The sequence below is a fragment of the Opisthocomus hoazin genome, chromosome 9, assembly GCF_030867145.1.
Source record: "Opisthocomus hoazin isolate bOpiHoa1 chromosome 9, bOpiHoa1.hap1, whole genome shotgun sequence".
NCBI lineage: Eukaryota > Metazoa > Chordata > Aves > Opisthocomiformes > Opisthocomidae > Opisthocomus > Opisthocomus hoazin.
In genome coordinates, this window is record NC_134422.1 from 33,360,215 (window position 1) to 33,384,568 (window position 24,354).

The following is a 24,354-nucleotide window of genomic DNA, read 5'->3' on the forward strand; positions in this document are numbered from 1 at the left end:
ATTAGCTTCTCCAAGCTTCCAGTGCTTATCTGCCCAATTCTCTGACCTTCCTAAACCCTACCCTACTTGCTCCATACCTGCTGGCAACACATACTGATAGAGACCCGCAAGGTGTCACCTTCCTGCGTAGTGACATGGCTTTCTCCTCCGAGTCCTGGACAAATCTAAACGACGCATACTCAGTGCATCTGTCACAGCAATGCCATTGGTCTTGTTCTCTGCACATCTGCGACATTTTGTTATATTACATAATATTATGTTGCAGTGGAGCTGGTGGGCAAGAGACTTGCCCTTCTCCAGCCCAGCTCCCATAGATACTCCCCTAAACACAGAAGACGGAGGGAAGGAAAAAAGATTGCTTACTCGCAGGAAGGAGAGGTCTCGGTTGTGCTCAATGCTGGTGATTTCCAGGTTGCCCATAACTACCTCACAGTTCTCATAGTACTTGCGCAGGGCCCGATACTGCTGTTCCAGGTCAGAGAGGGAGCTCAGCTTGTTCTCGGTGCCAGCACACACTGCAAGAAACCACAGGACAAACAATCAGGAGTGTGGAAGAGGATCACAGGAGCAGAGAAGGAAATGCAGTCTGTATACAGGGATACAGGTAATTGTAACAAAAATCCTGAATTATTCATGTGATTGGGTCCTGCAAAAAAAACCCCAGCATAAGTTACTTGAATATCAGCAATAGAGATAGGAATGTACAAATATGGTCCGTGATCATCTCAGCAACTGAAACATGTCTCACCAAACGGGATGAAGTGCTGGTATTTACTACCAAATACAGAAATGCTGAAAACACAGAAATGCAGGAAAAATGCAAAACTAGTTGATCCCAGCACCTAAAGGACCAAACTCAGGTATCAGCAAAAATCCTACTAGTTTGTCCAGTGACAGAATTGGACACTGAACACATATATGCCACTCACAGACTAAAAGACATAAGGCTAGAGAGACCCGTGCACCCAGGGTGATCTGGGTAATCCAACACTTTCCTTATTCAGCTGATACTCAGAAGGGTCTGTTGGACAAGCCAAGAGCAACCTGATCGGAAGGCTTACAGCCAACACTGTCTTCCCCATCACTTTCCTTAAGACCCCAGCTCTTCCCAGCTTGACGCAATTAAACAGGAGAAAGACGATAGCAAAAAACACATCATCTTTCCACAAGTTACCAGACTGAACGTAGAGATGTGTCAGAAGAGTTGGGAAACACCATCCTAATACAGTTAGTTTCCAGAAGATGCCCTTTAATATTGTATTACTCTGTTCCAAATTTCGAAGTCCTGTTCAAAGCTACTGCAGAATCACAGCTCTGCTCAGTCTATTAGCTTGCCGTGCATCAAGCAACGACAAAAATGAATGCAGGAAAGAAACAGAGAAGCACATTTTACAACACCAGTTTTTCACATGGCGCTCAGCCTGCCAGGACAGCAATGCTGCTTAAATGGTCAAGTGTGGGGCTGGGCTTTTTTTTCATGCACTTACTTTTCCTGATTACCAACAGCTTGTGGGTTTGTTCTCATCTGCGAGCAAATTAACCTGAATATATCCAAACTTTTGAAATGGGCATTATACTATGCAAAACATAAGCCAAACCAGAATAGCATTGCTGGAGCCATTCCCACCCCTGGATTAGATCAATACAGACAAAACTCTCCATGACTGGAAGCATAATCAGTAAAATTGGCTAAAACATGCTCTTTTGAATAATGCGGGGCCTTTTTTTAAATATCAAAAGTAATTAGGTTTCTGAGTACTACTATTATTGACTGCTTACTTACTATGTTCTCCCCCTCCTCCCCCTTTTTTTTTTAATAGCAATGGGAACAATTCTCATCTCTGTTCGCTATGGTCTCTCTGCTGCAGAGCAACCTGCTCTTGTGCCAGTGCGACTCAAGCTTCAGGCAGCCTCTTGGTGAAGGGCTTCAGGAGGCAGCCAGAAGCCCACAACCTGCTCAAAGCTTTCTTTCTACGACCTGGTGGAAATAAAAATTTCAAACTCCTCACTACATTTAAAATCTTGAAATATCTGACATATATTCATTATGCTGCATTGCAGAAGAAAACCTGGTTTGTTCGCATGGGTTTTAAAATAAAAACTGCCACCTCATTTCAAGGCTTAATTTAAATCACAAACATTCCCATTTTGAAAGTTTTCCCATAAAACCTTATCACTTAGAGTAAAACATATTTAAACAAGATTTTGTTTATAATATTTTAATAGCCATTTTATGAGATTCCCAAGATTGAAAGACATGGTCCCACTAGGACCTGACATAGCTCTGCTGGAATGGGAACACCTGGAAGGATTAACCACTGCTGCTAGAGGATAGCACATTTTTCTTTTTGAAATGCATAGCCCTGTCCTAGCTCATATTCAAAGTCTTTTTCAGAACAACCATCTCCACCCCTCAGGGAGACGCACACCTGTCCCCGTTCGAAGACTTCGAAAATGTTTGCTATCATTACACAATCGCTTTGTTTGTTTTTTCCTTAAAAGCAGCATCATCTATAACAACAAGATTGACTGTGTTTCCAGCCGAACAAGTACAATTCTGTCTTAAGGCTCCCAAGGACTAATAAATAATTTCTGTTCCGTTTCACAATCAGTGCTAAGGATCAACATAGCTCAGAAAACAATTCCAGTAGCTCAGCTAATAAAGCTATATACTGCAACACTGGTTATTTCATGTCGCACATCCATTAAACGTTTCCCGAAAGCTAATTTAGCCATTTGTTGCTGTAAGGAGGCAGAACACCTGGAGCCTGCTCTTGCAAGAGGATTCAACAGGGGTGAAGCCAGTCCAGATGTAAGCTGGGGGAGCAGGTTTTATTCAAGTAAGATTAATTTTGTACAACCAAACCACTGGAGTAACTACTCCTGGCTTTTGATAATGCTGTGGAAATCAGTTCTTTCAGACAAATACAATCTTAAAAGCAATTTTAGAAGAAATCATGTTCATCTTTTAAATTTATCTCATAGCAATTCCAAGCATTTAATTTCTGTTTTAAAACAAGATATCCCCTCTGGTCCTCTGTTACACAAAACATCTCCATGTTCCAGCTCACTCCTGGGCCTCTGCTGCCTGCGAGATAAGTGGCGAAAGGCCCGTGCTATCCAGTGCCTCACAGCCTGCTCCTGCAAAATTTGGGAAACCAGGGAAAGTCACTGCCCAGCATCAATCCTCCCAACCACTGCATGGCCTGGCTCGGCTTTTGCAGCTCTGTACTGTCCTGGCAGGCCACCTCCCCTCAACAGAAAAAAGAAATTGGTTACAAATTGCCTCATATCAAGTTGCACACCAAAAGTGAGAGTATCCTACATCAGCTGGGGGTGCAGCAGTGCAGGTATTTTGCCGTCGGTATCCAACCAGCAGTGCAGCCAACGCAGAAACAGCACTCAAAGCAGGAGAGAGCCCCGACATGGCGAACAAGTTGAAATCCCAAAGCGAACATGGGTATAACCATACATCACTAATACTCTATTATTATAATAATCCATCAATCTCTCTGTGCCTCAGCTTTACAGCACGACTTTTGTTCATACACTTTTCATGCAGCTAATAGCTTTGCTAGGTTCAAAATACAAAAGAGAAAACTAATGCAAGTATTTAAGAAAAGCAGATTAGATCATCACTCGCAAGAGGATAGAGATGGGACAGTACCTCCATCCTTCGCACAGAGTCCTTTAAAACAGAGAGATTAGATATGCTGTTGGGTTTTTTAAGGCAAAATACAATTATCAGGATAAAAAGCCATTCCGGCCATGAGGAAGAAATGCTGGTGCCATGGACAATTACAAAGGAGCTCCCATTTGCCCGCACACGCCAGGGAACTAAACCTGGGAGGATCACAGGCCGGAAAGCAGGCTGTAAACTAGTAGTTAAGAGTAAGTTTTGTTCCCCATTATGAGCCACAGGAGGCAACTCCCAGCTGCTCCGGGGCAAATATAATTATTTGGGGTCTGATTTGCCAAAATAATCAAGAAGCACTAAAGTGTGGGAGGTGGGAACTGAGCAAGGGTCGCACAGGATCCCCAGTCCCTCTGCCCCAAGCTCAACGCAGAGCATGAGCATATCCCACTCACCCTCCTGCTCATCTCTTGGAACAGCAACAGGCATCTATGTGTTGGAGCAGCTCTTTAAAATACGGTGCCAAAATAATACATATTTTCAGGGATGCTCCAGCCACATATAAGCAGAAACATAAGCACAACAAAATGTATTTCCTTGCCATGCCATGCAAAACCACCATAATCTATATTTCAGAAAGTCTCTTCAAAGCACTTTGTCATATATTGTTAGACACATTATTTTATACAGCCCCAGAAACTGATGAGAGGCAAGAAAATAAAGATCACTTGTTAAAAGCAGTCCTTGCAGCAGAATCTCTCCCGTTTAATAAAAAATACTAATTCCCCTGCCTCTAACAGAGGTCAAAAAAGTACCAGCAGAAGATGTGCCTCTAGCCTGCAGCTTCTCTCACTGTTCAGCATCTCTGAGCACGTATATCCTGACTTGCTCAAGAGGTCTCACAGAGGCATCTCAACGAGTGAAACCCTTCAGTGTCATTTCAAAACACCCCCAGGAAAATCTGACATCCCCTTTTCCCAGACAGAAGCCCCAGTGAGCTGTTGACTGACAGCCTGTACCAGGTTACCAGCACGCCATGAAGCTCTCAAACACATCCCTCCACCAACGCACGCAGGCATTCCCTCTCTTTCTGTATTGTGGCAACAAACCCCACTGAGTGCACATGTGTATGTGCCCAGAGACAGCCACCGCTAACGTCATCCCGAAGCTGAAGGACATGCACCATCCCACCTGGGAAAGCCCTGAACCAGCAGTGACAGCAACTGGTCCGACTGCCAGCCCGCAGCCACTTCTCACCTACACCCCAAACGTAGGCGATTTTGGGTGGGCGCCGGGGCAGAGTGCAGCTTGGCCATCACAAAAGTGGGTTTTAAGCATTACTCACACATTCAGACTTCACGTTCAGTTGTTTACTTATTGCCAGCTACCTAAAGTGATGGAGAAGAGCTTCAGCTCCTAATGGCCCAAATTATAGCACTAATAATAGTCTGTATTGAACCGAATGTATGTTTTTCATCAATACTCATGCACATGAGTAGGAAATTAATTTCCCATTGACATTTCTTTCATAACAAAGCCAAATCATTCGGATGCTCACTCAAAGGCAGCAAATAGTGGAGGTATTTAAAAATGTCCTTTAGCTTCTGCTTTTTAGGCCATTATTTTGCTCTGCTCTGATGATGATAAATCTATACATTAAATTAAGAAATCACATTTGACTCAATCTAGTTCTGTTTCTTGTAATACTAATGGATTTTGTAATCCTCCTAGCTCAACAGATGAACTAACTTTTGGAAGGAGGTCAACTTCTTTCATTTCTTATTCAACCCCTCTCCGGATCTGCCTACATTTGAAGTTATTCAGGAAGAGTGAATCCCATCATCTCTGGCATGGTCACCCCCACCTGAAATACCGGTGCCTCGCTCCTCTCCCAAACCATGTTCAGTGAAGCAACAATGAGGCATCCTCCTTGTCAACTGCAAGAGAGTTATCTCAAGCATCTGGATATATTTTTTTGAATCATAAAACATTTACTATTATCTCATTGGCGAGCATATTGGAAAGCGGTGCATTTTTCTGCACCAGTCTCTGCCTGAACACAGCCCAACCTCGCTTTGTCAATCCGTTTACCAAGCGGGCCAAAAACGCAAGAGGAGGCTTGAACTGTCAGACTCACTGGTTTCAGGAGCATGTTTATGAAAAGAGAATCACACGTTCCTTCATCCCGGTCAGGGTGAGCCCAACAACATTCAGCGCTTCTTTCTAACATTCTCTGCCTGTACTTCCCACTTCTTTACTTAATTAGCTGTGTTTTACAGACAGGACCATCATCAGGATTTCTTGAAAGACAGCTAACATAACTGTTTATTAATAATTGCAAACACTTGTGGCAATTTGTGAAGGCCCCCAATACACGAGCCCCTTAAGCAACAACTAATTACTAGCAATGCTGCAGCAGTCCCTATTCATTTCATTATGCTCCACCCTCAGCAACAGCCCAGGCACCCCATCATGTACGCACACAGAAGAAGGGGTAAACACACTTCTAATCCTTTCATTATTATTTTACAGTTCTGGTTGAATGAGCTGCAAAAGCCCCAAATTTTCTTGCAATTAGGCACATCCTAATGAAAGAAGGGACCGCCTGCATTTACAGTCTTGCAGATGTCTCCTGGGAGAAGGCAAAATACTCCTTGAGGTCACCAGCCATTTTCCTGTAAACCCAGTGGTTTGGGAGAGTGTTTTAAAATTAGAGGCTTGTTTTCCCTAGGTGAGAGACTGTAATGAAAGAGAGCATAATTTTCTCTGTACTCCTAATTAAAAGCTCAGCTGGCACAAGTGTTTTCCTTCCATGAGGTCTGCTCTACGCTAGGAAATTATCATCCCATCTGAATCCAGTTGCATGCAATTAACCTGACTGCCATGAACCCCTGGACAGCCACATAGCCAGGAGAGGAGAAGCGCAGCATTGCCATCCAGCCGCCATTCAGTCCATCAGGGTGTCATCAGGAGGAGGTGACACAGTATGGGCTGGCCCATGGCGGCTGTGGGCCACACTACCATGGGCTTAATCCCTTATACCTGCATGCAAATGGCCCAGAAACACAAGCCTGGGAGTACCATTGTTTATTTTGATTTCCAAGTAAAGCTCTCCAAAACTGCTAAATAAAGTTAAATAAAAAAAAATTAACTATGATTTTCATCCAGATTTTAATCTGCAATGCTTCAAGGACACTGTGAAACACTTCTATAGCCTTTCTTTGCTTTGCATGGAGAAGTGGTCCCTGGGTTGATAGCACCAGGGATCAAAAGCATTAATTCCCTGAAATTTGCTCTCTAAACTCCCAAATATCATTTCATATGCCACTGTAAAAGCTTCCCAGCACTTCCAGAGAAGTTGCAGGGATGAGTGTTATCAGGGTTGTCCCACCTCCAGCAGAAGCTCATCAGATGCCACCTACAAAGGGAAGATTTTTCCCAGTTTTATGAACAGGAACACAAATAGGCATAGTAAAGACTGACAGTGATTGTAACGTAATCAAGAAGAATTAGTTACATGTGATAACACTTTCCTGAGCCAATGGCACCCTCTCCTTGCACTGAGCTCTCCATAATCTGTTTGATGGATGCTACACAGCACATTTTACCGACGTAGCACCCCTGTTTGTACCAACGAAGAACTGGCATCAAAATGTTAACTAGATTTATACTGCGACATTTCAAGCATTATTGCCTCTACCAACCATGTCAAGCCATTGTCATCTGCTTGCGTTATGCCAATATTTCCAGCATTGTTTCTTTCAGTTTCCTCACATATTTATTATGATACAGCAACTGCAAAGGACAAAATGGGGAAAATGTACTGCAGGACCTGTACCACACAGCTACATGTAAGACGCTTTGCCAATGGTTCTTTCCCCCCTCCCCCCCAAAAGCTTTGTACCAAATTATTTTCTCTAGGTACTTCTTCCCTTTTTCTCCCCATTCTTCACAGGCACATGCACGTGCACCCTTTCTTTCCTCATTTCATTCTATTTTGAGGGTAAATAGTTGCTTCTTAACTATAATGTAGGTACCGGACTTGACAAGCAATTAAAGCAAACAATTTCCACTCATCTAACTTTGCCAAATTAGTCATCTGCCATCTGCTCTATCATCTGGCTCTCCTTGAGGCCTTGCTGTGAATCTGGAAGCGCTTGCTCCGATGAGGAGGCAGCGGGTAAGCCTCCAAGCTGGCGGGGAACCCGAGGGATGGAGGCGACACGGGGGTGACACGTGGCCCTGCGCAGCCCACCACCACCTGCATCAGGTCAGCTCTGAGGAGGCGCTCACTGGCTCCAGTGCTCAAACCGGCAAATCACTGGCACACAAGATGCGACAGAAAAGCATTAAAAATTAAAGATTTCTTTTACGGCTGCTGATGTGGCATGGTAGCTTAGAAGGAGTGTGAGATTTTCTTACTGATTGCAGGATGCAAAAAGTAACTTACTTTATTGAAACGTCTTCAGCATTTACAATTTAGTTCCCAGTGAAGTACATAACTTAAACAAGCAATTAATAGACATTATATAAGAAAGATTTGAGTGGTCTGCTTCCAGCACTTGGTTTAGTTCATATAAGGTCTTGTTTTGAGACAGTGAAAAAGTTTTCAAATAGTTCTGAAATACAATGCCAGTCTCCTCGGCCCTCCAACTTCCGAGCACTGGCAGGACCTTCCTCTGTTACCAGGTTTCCAGTCTGGGCTTCTTACTAGCTCTGCAAGTATGATCAAGAATGTCACCAGCACCCCTTTTCCAACTGACGTACGTTTCCTCCCTGAAGAAATTTAACTCCAGAGTGCAATTTAGCCCATGCAAATATTGTTGTTGCTATGAACCATCACGTGGAGAAACTGCTCTCCCTGTTGCTGGTGACGACCACTACAGACTGCCTATGCCTGCACTAGTCTCCAGTTCGGCCACTTCAGTGCAGTACCCAAAGTTCTGCTTGTGAATCTAACTCTTAATGCCAACAACCAAAATACTTCCCTACAGTACCAAAGTGGAGACCATCACCAATGCCTTCTAAGATAAATAACTTAAACAATCATGAGTAATACAAGCCATGTGTTCTTGGGCAGCTAACACAGAGCGAAATGCCAAGCTGAAGACCTAAGAAGTTGCAAATATTGCTCTCCCCGCTTTCCAGCCCTCACCATTCCCAAGTCCCACTCAAACACAGTGGTAAGAGTTCATCCAACCTGCTTCCTTCCATCACTGCATCGTGGTGTATCCTAGCCCTCTACCAGAGCAAAGTGGTGGAAATCTCTACAGGTCTCAGCAGTAGGAAAGATTTGGGTTGCATTTTCAATGCCAGTGGAAGGAGTGAGGGGAAGATGATGGAGCACGAACCACAAGCACCAGGTAAAGACATGCAGGGGTGGGAGCAGGGGTAGCAGGCACTTGGATTGGATTTTATACATACGCCTTCAACACAAATCAATTTAGCGAGGGATGCCAATAACATCTGCTGTGAAGCTGGCCCCAAACCACTTCCCAGCTCACAGACCAGGCTGTTTTGCTGGGAACAAGAAGGGCTCCTTTCCCCCCCTGCAGTGCTCTCCTGGGGGCCTGGGGCTGCTCAGCTTGCACAGAGCATGGCCACGGTGCTGTGGCAGCGACCACCTTCCCCAGCAGCTCCTGCCTCTCCATGGGGGCTCATGCGGCTCCATGACAGCTGAGGGCCTGTGCCTGTCTGCCTGCCTTTCTTTTTTTTCTTTCCCCAGAGGGCCCTGAATGCCGCAAGCATTCACTCAACTTAAATGCATTTTAATTAACATTGTACAAACACACCGAGTTTGTGTGTGCACAAGGGAGCGCATTCATTCAGCTTCTGCCTGATTCTCTGCCCGAGAAATCCAGCGGGAGCATTCGCAGCCGCTGAGATGGGAACGGGATTGCAGTCTTCGCAGCCTCTACAATACTTAAAAAACACTTGGCAGAATGCGCACAAGCTCTCAGATCCTACTTACTCCTATTTAAGCAGCGTCTATGTAAAAGAGACAGCTCAGATGGGGTAGGTGGGAGGGACAGGTGCTTTTATATCTCCTAATGTAACTGTGGGTAAATTAGTCACCCCTAAAGCACACAGCAACTTCTGTGTTGTTACAGGGTAAGCACAAGCCACTTGCAACATAAAAAAAAAAAGGAAAAAGGTATTTCCCTAAATGTTCTCGCATTGCATTAGTAATATCACATAACCCAAATACCACCTAATAAAATTAACTATGAAATTTAAACACATAAAGAAATGGACTGCTTTGGAGAGAACAACCTCCCCAAATTCTGGCAACGCTGCAAGGCAAAACTGCAGAGGGGCTTAAACAAAAAGTCCCTGCAAAAATATTTGAGGAAATAAAGAAAAGCAACATCTCATGAAGCATCTGAGATGGCCATGCCAGGGCTTGGGTATCCCCATCACCAGGCAAGAGCAAACCCAACATTTCAGAGCTGCTTTGCCCAACTGCTTCAAGGTGATTGTGCAATGCAGGAGAACACGATTAAAGGAACTACCCTATTTCAGTCAATATGCATGGGTCTATTAAGTTGAAATTGCATGCAGTTTATTTTTCATTGATGAAAATAAGAGGGTCTCAAGCAACACAACCATCTTGTCAAGCAGACAAGAGAATTCAGCTCATGTGAGACTGACAAAATGGTAATTGTTTAAGCCTGGAAGTACTGCAGACAAGGGGAACAGGGTTGCAGTGCCAATGGCAGGGAGGGGCAGGGGCAGCGCTGAGGCTGGCCTGGCCCCTGGGGTGGACGCCGCACTTTGGAGCCAAAACACACCAGACCTGGAAACAGGGACAATGTCCCAGAGTCTGTGGCAGTCACATACATTAAGGCCATCAAGTCAAAGAATTAATCTAAAGTGCTCTCTTACACATGCCTGCCTTAAACCAATGGGTTTATTTTCCTAATTGCCTGTGGCTAAATTAAATAATAGAACTCCTATGTTATTAAACCAAGTGCTTTCAGATATCACTTTATAGGCAGGAAAACAAACTTTCAATAACTAAAGTCTATGCAAGAATCTTTTTTATTTCCATGTGTTATGTATAAAAACATACAGTCTAATCTTCAACCAGCATCATCTGCCATGGACAATCCTTCATCTCTTGTAGTTCAGGCACATTTCAGACAAACAGCTTCACACAGGTTTCCCCGCTCTGCTCTGCCCTAGTGAGGTCTCATCTGGAGTACTGTATCCAGTTCTGGGCTCCCCACTTCAAGAAAGATGACGAGCTACTGGAGAGAGTCCAGCGGAGGGCTACAAGGATGGTAAGGGGACTGGAACATCTGTCCTCTGAGGAAAGGCTGAGGGAGATGGGCTTGTTTAGCCTGAAGAAGAGAAGGCTGAGAGGGGACCTTAGAAATGCCTACAAATATCTGAAGAGTGGGTGTCAGGAGGATGGGGCCAAACTCTTTTCAGTGGTGCCCAGTGACAGGACAAGGGGCAACAGGCACAATCTGAAGCAGAGGAAGTTCCAGCTGAACATGAGGAAGAACTTCTTCCCTCTGAGGGTGTAAGACCACTGCAACAGGCTGCCCAGAGGGCTTGTGGAGTCTCCTTCTCCGCAGATATTGAAAACCCACCCGGACGAGGTCCTGTGCAGCCTGCTGTAGGTGACCCTGCTTTGGGAGGGGGGTTGGACTAGATGACCCACAGAGGTCCCTTCCAACCCCTACCATTCTGTGATTCTGTGCTGAGAACATACGGCATTGCTGCAGGGCACACTGAGGAGTGGAGGTGCATGTGAACACCAAACTCCCACCTCAAACCTGCATGTTTTGAACTAAGTCCTGGATTGCACAATTTAAATTAAACATAATAAAAATAAAAAATTAAATAAAATAAGCCTATCCTTCACATGTGCTAAGCACCCAGTAAATTCTTCCACGTAACACCAATAAATTTTTCCATCTAACACCATACCTCTACCACTGACATTTTTCTCCCATTTTTAAGAAAGGGACTACTTTTTAATCTGCATTTAGAGGGCAGATGAAGGACTTGTATTTGAGTTGATTACCTGCTTGTGTATGACCAGTATATTCATGGCAAACACCTGTGGTGCTGAAGTTTCTACCTATTTTACCTGAAAGGTGAGGACTGCATGTCCGTGAACCTCTTGGTTTCTCTCACTGATTCTTTAAAAACAAGCGAGCCGGCGGCTGCAATCAGACAGGCTTGCTCCTCTTTATGCAATGCTTGCTGAGACTTTGTAAACGGTTTCGCTTTCCAAGGCTGCAAGGGGGAATGGAGGGAGTCAAAGTTGCTGTGAAATTGCTCCTCAAATGCACTTCCCCTGCAGTCAAAGCTGGCAAAGCAACTTCAAAATCTCTAATTATTTCCCTCGCCCAACCTATTGCTGCTCTGGAATAACCTAAGGCATATTTATTTGTTATTTTTTGTTTCACGTACTTTTAGAAACCATCTCAAACAGGCAAATTCTAAATAACTATACTTATCAAAATTGTGTATTATGAATTCTTTACAGATCAGCTTGCTCAGACATGCTCCCTGTTAATACTGTCTGTTTTTTCTGTTGGGCTCTTTAAAATGCACTCCATATATATTTTATAAATGTTTGGGTTTATTCCCAGCCTCCTGCCTCAGAGACTGCCCTTAAACTTCTGTCCATTGATTGTGACGGTATCAATTTGTAAAGGTCAACAGATAGCTTCTCTGACAGCTGAACTCAGAAAGCAATTTTTAAATGAGCTGTTTTTCTCTTCCTCTACAAAGCAATATGCCAACAAAATCAAAACCCAAAGTCTTTATTTCACTGGTCTTGACCAGTGGCTTTGAAAGGCTTTGGATCTCTGATGGCTGCTGAATACTCCTTGGAAATCTGAGCTTGTTTGAGGGTCTTAAAAAATGAGACCATGAAAAAGCAGGTTTATGCAGGGAAAGAGAAGAGCAAGAGAAAGGTTTACGAAAAGAACAACATTAATTTGCTGCTTCTCTGAAAACCTCTGCAGACCTTGGGTAACAGAGCTCCCAGGGATCGCCACACAAATGTCACCGCTGTGTGGGTTTGGCCTCGTGCACCCTTTTATCATAGATCAGTAACTTATGTTTTGCACTAAAAAAAAAAAAAATTAAACCGCAGTCAACCAGCTGGCTAGTCAACAGACTATGCCAAATTATTCTGATGCTTGCTTCAGATCTGTACTGATAGAACAGATTACTTTGTTTGCAGTTGCGATCACAAACCTCTTCAAAAGGCTTCCACCCTTCCCCCATCTCACAGTTTACTGAATATCTCAAATTCATAACCATTGATAGTAGCGCTGCAAAATTTATGACACTGTTATATATGAAGAAAACCTGCCATAAATCAAAGAAAACAGTTATATGAATGAGCATAAAAGTGCAGGGAAACGTCACAAGATAGTAATAAAGTATCTTCCAAATGGTAAATCTCAAGAGCAGAAGCACCGTTAGTTTTGAATCCTCAACTCGGCAACAGCACGACTGGTTTATCACTGGAGTAATCAGTACTGGAGCCTGCCAGGCTGATTCAGGCAGAACTGCAGACCCTTGGCAGGGAATCGGGGAAGGCAGGAGGAAGCAAAGGCAGCAAATGCACATCTGTGCTCAAGAATCACCACGATCCCACAGGTTTTCCCCTGCTGCTATCTCCATGTGGAATGCAGGAGCACATCGCATGTAGCTATTCTTACATATGTACACACATACATATATATAATGATTAGGTTTTTCTGAAGCCTGGGCGACTTTTTTCTTGGCCTCTTTTCATTGAAATACATAAATCGTAGAGGGCTGATTCTTCTTCTGATTCTTCTCTTCTGCAAGAAGAGAGTTGCCCACCCCACAACGGCCAGCCAGGTCTCCTCTAGGAACATCGCAAAGAAAGCTGCTTTAGAAGAAGGACAGCAATACAGAATGGGCACAAACTGTGCCTGGGGAATGCACTGCCCAAATCTACGGCCAGACCTCCCCCAGGGATCAAGGAGGCTATGGCGAGTACAACAGTCCTGGGAGAAAGTCCTAGAGACTCTGGAATAGCAGGGTGGTGGGTTTTACCCAGCAAACGGTCATAACGCCTTTCACCAACTTCCCAGGCCCCAGCTCAGGCTGCAATCTGATATTTGGTCATTTTTCTGCAAATGCTACCAGCAGAAGAATGAACATGTAACAGCAAAATGCCAAGGAATCTGTTGTGATGAAGGAAAGGCAATGCCTTGTACAACACTGAAGCTGCCCTGCACCACTGATGACAGCATCGGGAGGATCTGTGGACAAATTAAAGCTTCAGCCAATAGCATACAGAGAGGATAGCAGGAGAAAATTGCTCTGAGACTGAGCACAGTACAGAAGACTCCCACCCCAACCACCTGTGATGGTTCTCCAAGGGATTCCCTTTCCATGCTGCTTGCTCCAGCAACGCTACACCTGAGCAGTCTGGAGCAACCACTAGCCTGTGCCCCGGGCTTATTTCTTATGTCTGTGCACAAGCCATTCCCTGATCCTTTGCAACTCAGAAAATTCCCAAGACTATTCCTGACCTCTTAAGAGGACATTTACACGCACCTTAATCCTGCAAGTGGTAACCATTAGCTTACTGTTAAAATAACATGTCCCTGTGATGTGCCAAAATAATCTGTCTTGTGGTTCTTAACCCAAGACAAGGGGAAAAAATGGAAAAGACACAGCAGATAGCTGGCTGCTTTTTTCAAAGACACAGATGACATATTCCCACAGACCAAAAGCAGCTTCATATTCCTGCCTCTCACAAGATGACAGCGCTTCTGCCTGAAGACCTCCCCACCTGATTTCATTTTCATAAACAAACACCAAGGAAGGTGGATGAATGACAGGCGCCTCACTCCTCATCACCGGGTGGAAAGCAACAGGCACGTTATTAGCAGCCTCATTAAGAAGAAAAGGCCAAGAAGCAATTTTCCCAACGCAAGCCCTCTGCGAGGAGGCAGCTCCCAGGGTCCCTGTTTCATTAATACCTTCCCTCTTGCTCGCTCCACTCGATGATCCGGTTCAATTGAACCTGGGCAGTGGGAAGGAGGTGGGAAGCGGAGCCCCAAGGGGAGCACAGGGCGCCCGGCATGTGATCCCAGCCAAACCTCGTGCCGGGGGGTTTGGCCACGGCCGTGTGCTTAAGTGATGCGGGAGCACGTGCGGCCCAAGCAGCTCAGTGCAAATTTACCCATTGCAAAATGTCCTTGAAGCTGCCTGCCTGTGACCGGTAAATGGCAGCGAAGGTCAGTGAAGCTAATTTGATGGTAATGAGCCTGGCTCCGCACTGCTCGCCAATACAGTGGCCCCATCCTTAAGAACACCCACCCTAAAACCAACTCACAGGGCATGGAGAAGTTCCCAAGAGCAGAGCTCCCTTGTTTTCCCTCCTTAATACCGTGCTTACAAAATGCATTTGCTTTTTATTACAACCAAAAAAAGCACAAGCCAGATAGGACTGCTAGGAACAGCTTAATTAACAACAATTAGCTGCAGCACAATTGTGATTCAGGTGGTGTTCTGGAGCATGAAGGAGAAACTTGACACTTAACGCTTGTGTGCACGGACATAAGAAATTCCAGGCAAAGTTAATGGAAACTGAGCGGATGAGTGACGCTGAAATTCAAATGTACTGTAAAATTACTAAATTATTTCAATGTCACAGGAAGGCATCGCACTACTTCCAGGATTATTAGCCCTTGCAGAGTTTTAATAATATTTGGTCAAACATCTCAGCAGCACATCACTGGGATATTATACAATCACCGGGATAAAATAAAATATTTCCATATTTTAGGAAGGGGAGGAAAAAAATCCCTGTTCACAGCAAAGAGGAGGCGACAGCTTTAAAAAGACACCTGAGGGGGTGAGACGCCAGCAGGGCGGGAGGCGTGTGGGGTGCCAGCCCTACACTCCCGAAAGCCACCCTGTCCCTGCCTGGCAGCAGCTGCCCTGGAGGGGGCCTGGCCGTCCCCTCCTCGTCGAGGAGAAGGGGAAGGACACTTTATGAAATTGCAGTTGTCTAAAGCGGTCGAAACACCTGCCAGTCACAGCGGGTTTATTGGCCACGCTCCCCGCAAGGGGGGCTGCATCTGAGTGCCTCCGCCTTAATTAGTGTCACCGCAGTCAGATGCAATTTATGTTTAAATATACATGGGGAATATGAAGACAGTCCCAGCGACTACTTTCAAACGAGGAAAAAGGTGGAGGTTTCAAAGCTTTTTGTTGGAGAACAAGGAAAATTCTTAGCTGGAGAAAGAGTGGACCCCGCTATTAAGAGAGTATTTCCTGGCTCCTGGAGGGACAGCAATGGCTGGCTTCATCGTATTAAAAAATAAACAAAACATGTCCTGTACAGACCAGTAAAGTACATGTATTTTCTGCAAAAGAGCACATACCGTAGCCATCTTGCAGGCAGAGGGAATTCCAGGCGGCAATGCCTGGCAAGAAAGGAATATGTTTGGAGGTTGTTGTGAAAAAGGTGTGATGCAGCTAGAAAATCAAGTGTTTCATGCTCCTTACCAACAGTAAAAAATGGCATTTCCTAAAGCAAGTAGACAAAGAACACGTGAGCTAAAACTAGAAACGAAAGAGGGTGGCTCTTGCCCCAAAGCTGTGCAACAAATCCTACCTCAGCAGAGCAATACCTCCTGGGGGAAAGCTATCATATGCTCAGTAACATACGCTTTCCTTATAATCTAAAAAAATCTAAGCCATATTGTTGCAAAAACGTGTCTCAATGTATGAAAACTGTTCCAGAGCTTCCGCCAGAGCCTACGGATAAATGGGCCAAAAATATGCCTCCCAGCAGCACGGATCTATCCTACCTGTCCCCAGCATCACCCTCCTGAAAGCACACAGCTGGCTCAACATCACTGGTGCTACCTAATGCTCAGCAGCCATGGAAAGACAGATCACCACGTCACGAACTTACCAGCTTATCTCTGCAGCCCCTTTGCAGCCAGAGCATGGCACTAGATTCTTATTTTCAGCCAGGTTTCTGCAAAATCTCTCATTTTGCCATGGCAAATTCCCATCAAACTTATGTTTGACAAAATACAGCATCAAGAAAACTGGCTGGGCATCAGTCTCTTTCTTGCTGATAGTGCTGGACAAGAAAAAGCCAGCATTTGATAAACAGCTTTTGATACTGTTCTGCTATCTACATCAGCCTGAAAGGTCTGTGGCTCTCTACGCCCAAGGAAAGGAGACAGTAAAAGAAGAATATACGTTACAGATCATTTGAACTTAGAGAAAACTTATGAAAATGTCTCAGGCACCCCTCAAACTCAAAACAAGGCCTTCTGTGAGCATACTACTTGTACACCTGTAGTCATTAATGCAGGTCATACTCCTGCTTAAGAAAAGCATCCCTTTTTGTTTAGCTGCCTTACTTGTACTCAAGCATGTTTCTCCTCACCATGGAAAGGTTGGGATTGAACCTGAAGCTAATTGCCCCTGTAGATTTGGTTCTTAACGCAACAAACCTAAGTTTAAAATCAGGTTTAATACTTGCTCAGTTTTAGCCTGATGTCCTTCTTCCCAACAGAGATTACAACTGTTTGTCATTTAAAATACGGCAGCCCTATTCCTCCTGAAAGGTTGCAGAAATCACCCAACACAGACCCCACCTGATCTGCAAACTTGCCATCAGGAACCTACAGGTGCCTCCTAAAATTAATGGCTTTTTATTGCCCTTGCCTCTAGATAAAGGGAGGCAAATCACTTCCAGTGGGCTTGGAGCTAGTGGGAAGCACCACTCAGAAAATTATAGGGCCTGGCAAACCCATGTGAGAGTGGCACCCCAGCCTGGGGGTGCAGAGTATGCACCGGGCTCACCTGGGAATGGGATGCTCATCCCCTGCTTCAGCAGAAAACACCTCCCCAAGTCAGACACGTGCAGCACTGCATCCTTCCTCTCCCTCCCACCTTTGCTCCCACTGGTGCTATATGATTAATATCACATCAAATTTGTCTTTGTACAATATCCCACCGATCTTTCTTTGTGTAATGTTCACTTTACATCAGGTGACAGTTTCAATGATTCCTCCTTTATTTGCATGTCCCCTTGAAGAAGCTTCATTTCTCCTTCTAATCAAGTCATTAATTTTCACGAAAACCGTTCCCACCCCGAGATGGCTGGATTCTAATTTGTCTCTGTCACACAAATGACAAGTATCACCTCATTGCCATGCTGTGATGTTCCTCCACATACCTGTATTTGAGCAGGAAAAGCACTAAGATTATTTTTCCATGGCCCTAACTGCTTTTTTGCATGGCAGTTTGATTCTATCATGATCCTTCCTTCAAGTACTTTGTAGTAATATTATACAGCTGCTTGCTTTTTATTTCAAAGCAGATCTTGTTCATGATTTTTTTGTAACGGGCGAAGTGGAAATGATGGTGCCAAAATTACTTTTCCTTTTTATCTTCTCTGCATCCTGTTTACCAACAGTGCTGCCCACCCGGGATGACAGCGCATACCCCCCCTGCTGTCAGATTGATGCATCTTTCCGAAACCTCTCCCCCTTCCATAGTGTTCAGCACATGGATTTTCGCATGCTTTAGTCACAAACACAGCCCTGTAAAAAAAGCTAAATGCATCAAGGTAAGACAGAGTTCATGCAATCTGAAATCCCACCTGGGCATCTCCTCCCTTTCCTACATCCCTTGCTCCTCCTATATCTTTTTTTTGGATCCAAAACTGTCCTCCTTAATTCTGGGCCACCAGTGGGGAGAATCATGAAATGCTGTCAGAAAAGCTAACATAAAAGTGTGGCAGTAAATGATGAAGGAGGGCTGTACAGTTTGCAACTCATTTCCTTTGGCACCTGCCTTTTATTACCAAAACAGCAAACCTACTAACTACATCTCAAATTTATTACAGCACTTGCACATCTCACTTTTGAACACACAAGGAATATGGTGCAGAGAAATCAAAGACTGAAAGTCAGAGTTGGCAGACTCATGCACGTGTGTCATGACCACTGGACCATCCTTACTCTCCTCCTGTCCATGAAACTTCCTTCTGACAAACAGCACATTGCCACCGCCGAGCCTGCCCAGCTGCAAACACGGACTTTTCCAAGGGAAAGTTCTTCATGGCTCACAGCATATCTGATTTTCTTCTGCCATTTACTGGAAGACACTAACTTGATCTTATCATCAGAACACTGGCCTCTCATAGATTTTAAGAACACTGATCGAATTCTTTCTCATCGCATGTTCCTTCTCCTTGTGGAAATGTGCTTGAGCCCCAGAACCACCCCCAAAATCATATTTGGAAAAAGGCTGGGGCTGCAACTCTTTCACTAGCTATTCCCAGCACACAGGATATTATATATGAACAAATTCCAGGCCAATATTATCAAATAAATCAAGTCTTTCTGTTAAAGAAAGATTACTTTTGCTTTGTTAAAGCATCAGGGTTGTAGGCACACCCTTGAGGATTGCCCTGCCTTTTTGCTTTCCTTTCTGTTATTACGCTTACCGTACCACCTCGCGGAGAATACCACCAGAAGCAATGGGAAAAGAAGAGTGGAATTATTCACACAAGATTTGAAGGCCTTGCAAGGTTTTTTTGTTGTCAGCTCAGCAGCTGACCAATGGGCCTGGATTACCTAGTTATACACTCACATCATGCCCGGGGGTTCTTGGTGTTGCTACGTGGTAATACTGAGCGAAGCACTCCAGGGGAGAGGGTTATTCACCAGAGCAATTGCCTGGTCCTTGCCCTCAAGGTTTTTCATAGCAATGCCTCTCCTTCCTTATCTGGCCTTCTCCCTTATCCCCTCTGCTCTCAGTGAGATGCCCCAGTGCCGGATTCATCTGCATGCTCCGCACAGCCCTCACGTGTGAGGCCACTCCGTTTGCCTAAAAGCAGCCCCCACGTCCTCTCACATCGAGCCAAATCCACTCCAGTGAGGTAAGAGAAACCTGTTAAACAGCACCCGAACTACGCAGCAGCGTCAGGTGGTAGCACTCCGTCGACAACTCCGTTCCTTTGGAGGGGAATTCAAATACCACGCTGTAGCTAGTTCTAGTGCTGGCAAGAGCAAGCTCCAAGGCACCAGTTCAACAGATTACAGAAGCTCACATTCAATTGCTGGTGTTCAAGACTCAGTTAATAGGGGTGAACTGTGACTGAAAGGATTGATTTTGTGCAATACCATCTCCCTCCCTCTCCTGCTGCTATCACATTGTGTGTCACATTTTCCCAACCTTGTAATTGCACAAATCAATGACATTCTCAACCTTAAAAAGGCAAAGTAGCAGAGGAACATGTTTCCTAACATGTTTCATCATTGCTGAAGAAATCAGAGAAGATTGAATGAGTTGTATTTGAGTACCATTTCAAACCCCAGCTTCAGGAAAGAATTTTCTATTAAAAAAACCCCAAACCCTCGGAATTATACTGACAATAAAGGTTGTGTTTTGCATTTCTACTATGAAATCCTCCAAACTCCTTTCAGTGCTTGATTCAAGATAAAACACAATAGATGTAAAGCATGTGCGCAGGGGGAAAGCATGTGTACTTTTTAATCATCCTGAAATAAAGCCTCTACAAGTGACACCTTGCAGAACCACAGTAAAAACAAACAGAACTAGTTCTAGATATGCAAGTAATGCCGTTATTTGTAAAGGTTTGGTTAGTTGTCAAAAAAAGTAAATGTATGAACTTCAGAAAATCTCTTTTCTCCTAGCTGGAAGAAATTGTTACAATTCTTACAAAGTCTTGTAAGAAATAATGTGAAAAAATACTAAGCAACACTACCTGGCAAATACTCAGATTCATTTTGTATGATGGACTTATCTTGTTGGTCACCAGACAAAAAACTTTTCATTCAGTTCTAATTTACTCAACCGGGCTCCTGATTTTATAGACACGCAGCAAACTCGACACAGATAAATCACCTTGCAAAGAGCAGGCCTTGCAGTACAAGCAGACATTAAGCCTTTGCTTTGGTGTAAAAGCAGACAGGAAAAGAGATTTCCATGTTTTGCAAGCCATAGTGTTTAATAAAAAAGAAGTTTAATTGAAAACTCAGACATTTTTTCTTTTCCATCAGATCATTGTTTTTGCTAGATCGCTTGATTCTAAGAGAGTCCATAGTTTAGAGGAAATCACCTGTGGTAAAACTTTTGTGCATTCTGGGTTAACAATGTCTTCTGGTTGTATTTTGTCTTCAGGTATTTGGCTACAGATTCCTGGGACCTTATGCTGTACATCAATGCAGAATCGTCGTCTGCCCAGGGATGTATGTCAGAAGACAGCATCTCATCTGGAGTCAAATTTTGTGCTGAAGTCAAGCTCTCCACCCGGATGGCTCACACTTGTCCCCCGACTGCTCAAATCCACTTCTGCTCCTTAAGCAACTTCAGTGAAAGCCCAATTTCAAGCACTGTGAATTCAAGAGGTCTCAAAAAAACTAGAGGAGAGAGAAAGCTACTGCAAAGGGGAGACTCACAGATCCAAAATCATCATCTGGAAAAGAGTCCATAAGGGACAGACAGGGGATTCAAAATGCCAAATAATCACAGATGTACGATCTGTCAAACCAAGAAGGAAAATAAAAGCCAGTGGAGGAACGCTCGATAAGAAAGCAAGATGGCAACATGGCTTTAAGGTCAGGAAGGTGCAAGCCACCACCAAGTCTGAAATAAAAGCATTTTTGTCACTGTTTTTGAAGCTTTTTATTCAGTGGCCTGGCAATCAGTAAGAGCAACAGGGTTTCTTTTCTTATTTTAAACAGTGTCAACTAAATTAACCTCCCTGTAGAATTCATGCCTGATTTTAAAACTTCCAAACCTATCTTTGGGTACTTAAGGAGCAGTCAGGCTTTTAATCACTGCCTGGATTTCAAGTAGTGCGAAGAGCTGTGTCACATAGATTGAAGCATGCTTTATCTGAAAATACATTTTGACAGAAAGCAGGACAAGATATGGATTTTTAGGTCCTATATTTAAAATATCTGCCTCAGAGTGTCAGATCTTAAAGAGTTATACAGGTACAAGCATTTTCCAAATGTGATGGAAAATCTCAGCAAAAGGAAGGAGACCTTTGAGAGAATTTCGGGGTCAACGATTCCCTAAAATTAAAAAAAACCCCAAACCTTAAAACATTAAGTCTTAACTCCTTAACTCCTTTTAGGGAGGAGACAGAATTAAGTAAATGCCTGAAAATGTTCCACCTGCTGAAACTAGTGAAAAAAAAATAAATACACCCAAAATATATCACTGAAAACCCCCCTTCCTAATTAAAATACACAGCATCTTGTGTTCAGGTCTGTAACATGTTTCTTGGGGATTAATGTTAGATTTAATTTTGTGTTATGTGAATTTCCTGCTGTATATCATATGCATAGCATTGTCACAAACATGAGATAAGTAGGATCCCTTCTATCTTATTTTAACTTCCGTTGGTCTTGTGAGTGGATAGAATAAGCAGTTTTTCCTCCACTGAGGATAATAATAGGAAGAATACAAAAATTTTCGTCTTTGCTTGTGTCTGCATTTACGGTTTTTTACTTGCTTCTGGGATCCCACAGCAGTAACGTTCCCCAAGATTAAGTTGCAAGCCCTCTGTTGTTGGTCATGATTGATTTTTTTTTAACTCTACCACCTTCAAAATTCCCACGCCCTAAAGCCGCTGCTTTTATATTTTCTTCTCTTCCTCATTAGAAGTTGTCTGGGAGAGAGAAGAAGGACAGGGCTGGATTGAGATTGATCATCCTCCCGGTGGCATTTGAAGATTCAAGCTGTGCCTTATCGCCAGGCACAGCAGGGAGGATGCAGCGGTGGCACCTTTGCAGACATCAGCCGGGGCTACCTGTTCGGCTATTGAGTTTCCAAGGGTTTTAAACAGCTTCTGAGCACTACTCATTAGTGGAACAGGTATCCTCCACTGCAGGATCTCTGGAGTCAAATAAAACCAACATCTCAAAGAGAGATGTAACAGCACTTGTCAACTTTCACCTGTTTAGGAGGGGATGCGATAAGGAAAAGAATAGGCAACAGCGACTGCTTTATTCCTTACACAAGGTTATCAAAATTATTTGGGGACACTGATGATGCTACTATGATTTCTTGGCTTTAGAGGAAGATTGGATACCAAATATGCTCAAATAAGGTAGTAGGTTTTTGAAGACTTGCTCCCAAACTGAAAAAGCACATTCTTTTCTATGTTTCTAAATGAGGAGGAAAAGATCTTTTTCATCTAGTACTTGTGCAAGTCCACTGAAGTCACTAGGAATGGAGCAATGCCTAAAGTCAACCACACTGAAGTGTTTTCTTGAATTGGGTCATACACCTTTGACCACAAGTCACCCAGAGATGAGCTTCCCTTACCAGATACTGCTGAGAGTCTAAGGGGAAGCAGACTGAGAACAAGTATGATATGAAGTACATAAAAAACTTCTTACTATCAGTTTGCTTCAGATTATTTCCTAGTAAACCACAGCTCCCACTGCTTGTCCTGTAACTTCACTAAGCAAGAGACTATATCTAGCTGGAAGGTGTCCAAACTGAACTGTCAGAATCAGGGTTTCAATGCCACTTTTGAATAAACTGCATATCTTCCAAAACCAATAGTTTAAAACAAACCACTCCAGTACTGTTTATAGTCAAGGATGTCGTTTACAGTCAGCAACAATAATTCTATAGCCTCCAAGTCAGAGACATGAGGAAATAATATCTCGCTTATCACTGTATCAAGGACAGAAGTCAACTTGTTCTGGAACAGCACATATTTTCATTTTGTGAACGTAACAAAGGTAAGTACCCCTGAACTGCCACGAGCAAAGCCTTTCCATTTTGAAATTTAGATTCAGACAAAAACTGAAGTACAAGATTGCTGTATCTTCTGAACGATCCTGAAGTTCAAGCATACATTTGTAAGAGTATGAATGTGTCAGCCTGCGGCTCCTTAAGCCAGTACCTTGGCAAAATGAAGGAGACAGAGGAATTCAGCATTAAGGTTAAAGAGGCTGTTTGGGCGGACACAGAAGTACACAGAAAGCAGCAAGACAAGCAAAACCAGGAAATCTTTCAGAAAAATAACTCTCAAGAAACTTTTCTTCACAGAATCGGAAGAGCAGGTCTAGGAGAGGCCCTGGGAGATCACAGAGCCCCTCCCTCTGCCCAGCCACATAATTCTCCCTAATATCATTTTGCATGCTCTGTGTACTCTTGTATGCTTATGAAGACCAAGGTGACTGTTGGATATAGTTCTCTATCTGCCCATACGACTACCTGAGGCCAGTGAGTCCACTGTTCAAATGAACATATGTGCCGAAGTGCCTCTGCTACAATCCTATCACCTTCTATTCCTATCGCATTTGCCCCTATTTACTTGTTGCTGTCCTAACTGCTATGCTGCAAGATCTCGAGGACTTGAACTAACTTTACATTATTTGTATAGCACCTGTGTCTCCTATTCCCTCAATCAGTTCTTTAACGTACCATAGTATATGACAGTAAGAGGAACACTAACTAAACGAATTCTCCTCTTCCTTCTGTAAATGTGAAGGAGAACATGCTGCTTTTTCTTTCCCACCCCACCTACACGGCTGACATCTTACCAGTGTGAAAGGAACTTTCTCCTGCTTCTCTGATCACTGCATTTTGTAAACGTGACTCATTACTGCAGATGATATGCAGCAGCTAAGGACAAAAGGCACCACACACTTTGCACTTACGCTGCATGTCAACACCTCTCA

The 24,354-nt window shown here is 43.8% G+C and overlaps 1 protein-coding gene across 10 annotated transcripts in view; it reads right to left on the minus strand.

Annotated features, from left to right (window-relative positions):
* Window positions 1-24,354, minus strand: part of ERBB4 (erb-b2 receptor tyrosine kinase 4) — a 687,907-nt gene that overhangs the window by 440,124 nt on the left and 223,429 nt on the right. For all 10 annotated transcript variants that reach the window (XR_012764976.1, XR_012764975.1, XM_075429769.1 and 7 more), the window contains exon 2: window positions 364-515. Coding sequence is in view for 8 of the 10 variants with exons in the window: in XM_075429769.1 (XP_075285884.1) it covers window positions 364-515 (152 nt within the window). In the remaining 2 variants the exon portion in view is untranslated. The remainder of the gene's footprint in view (window positions 1-363; window positions 516-24,354) is intronic.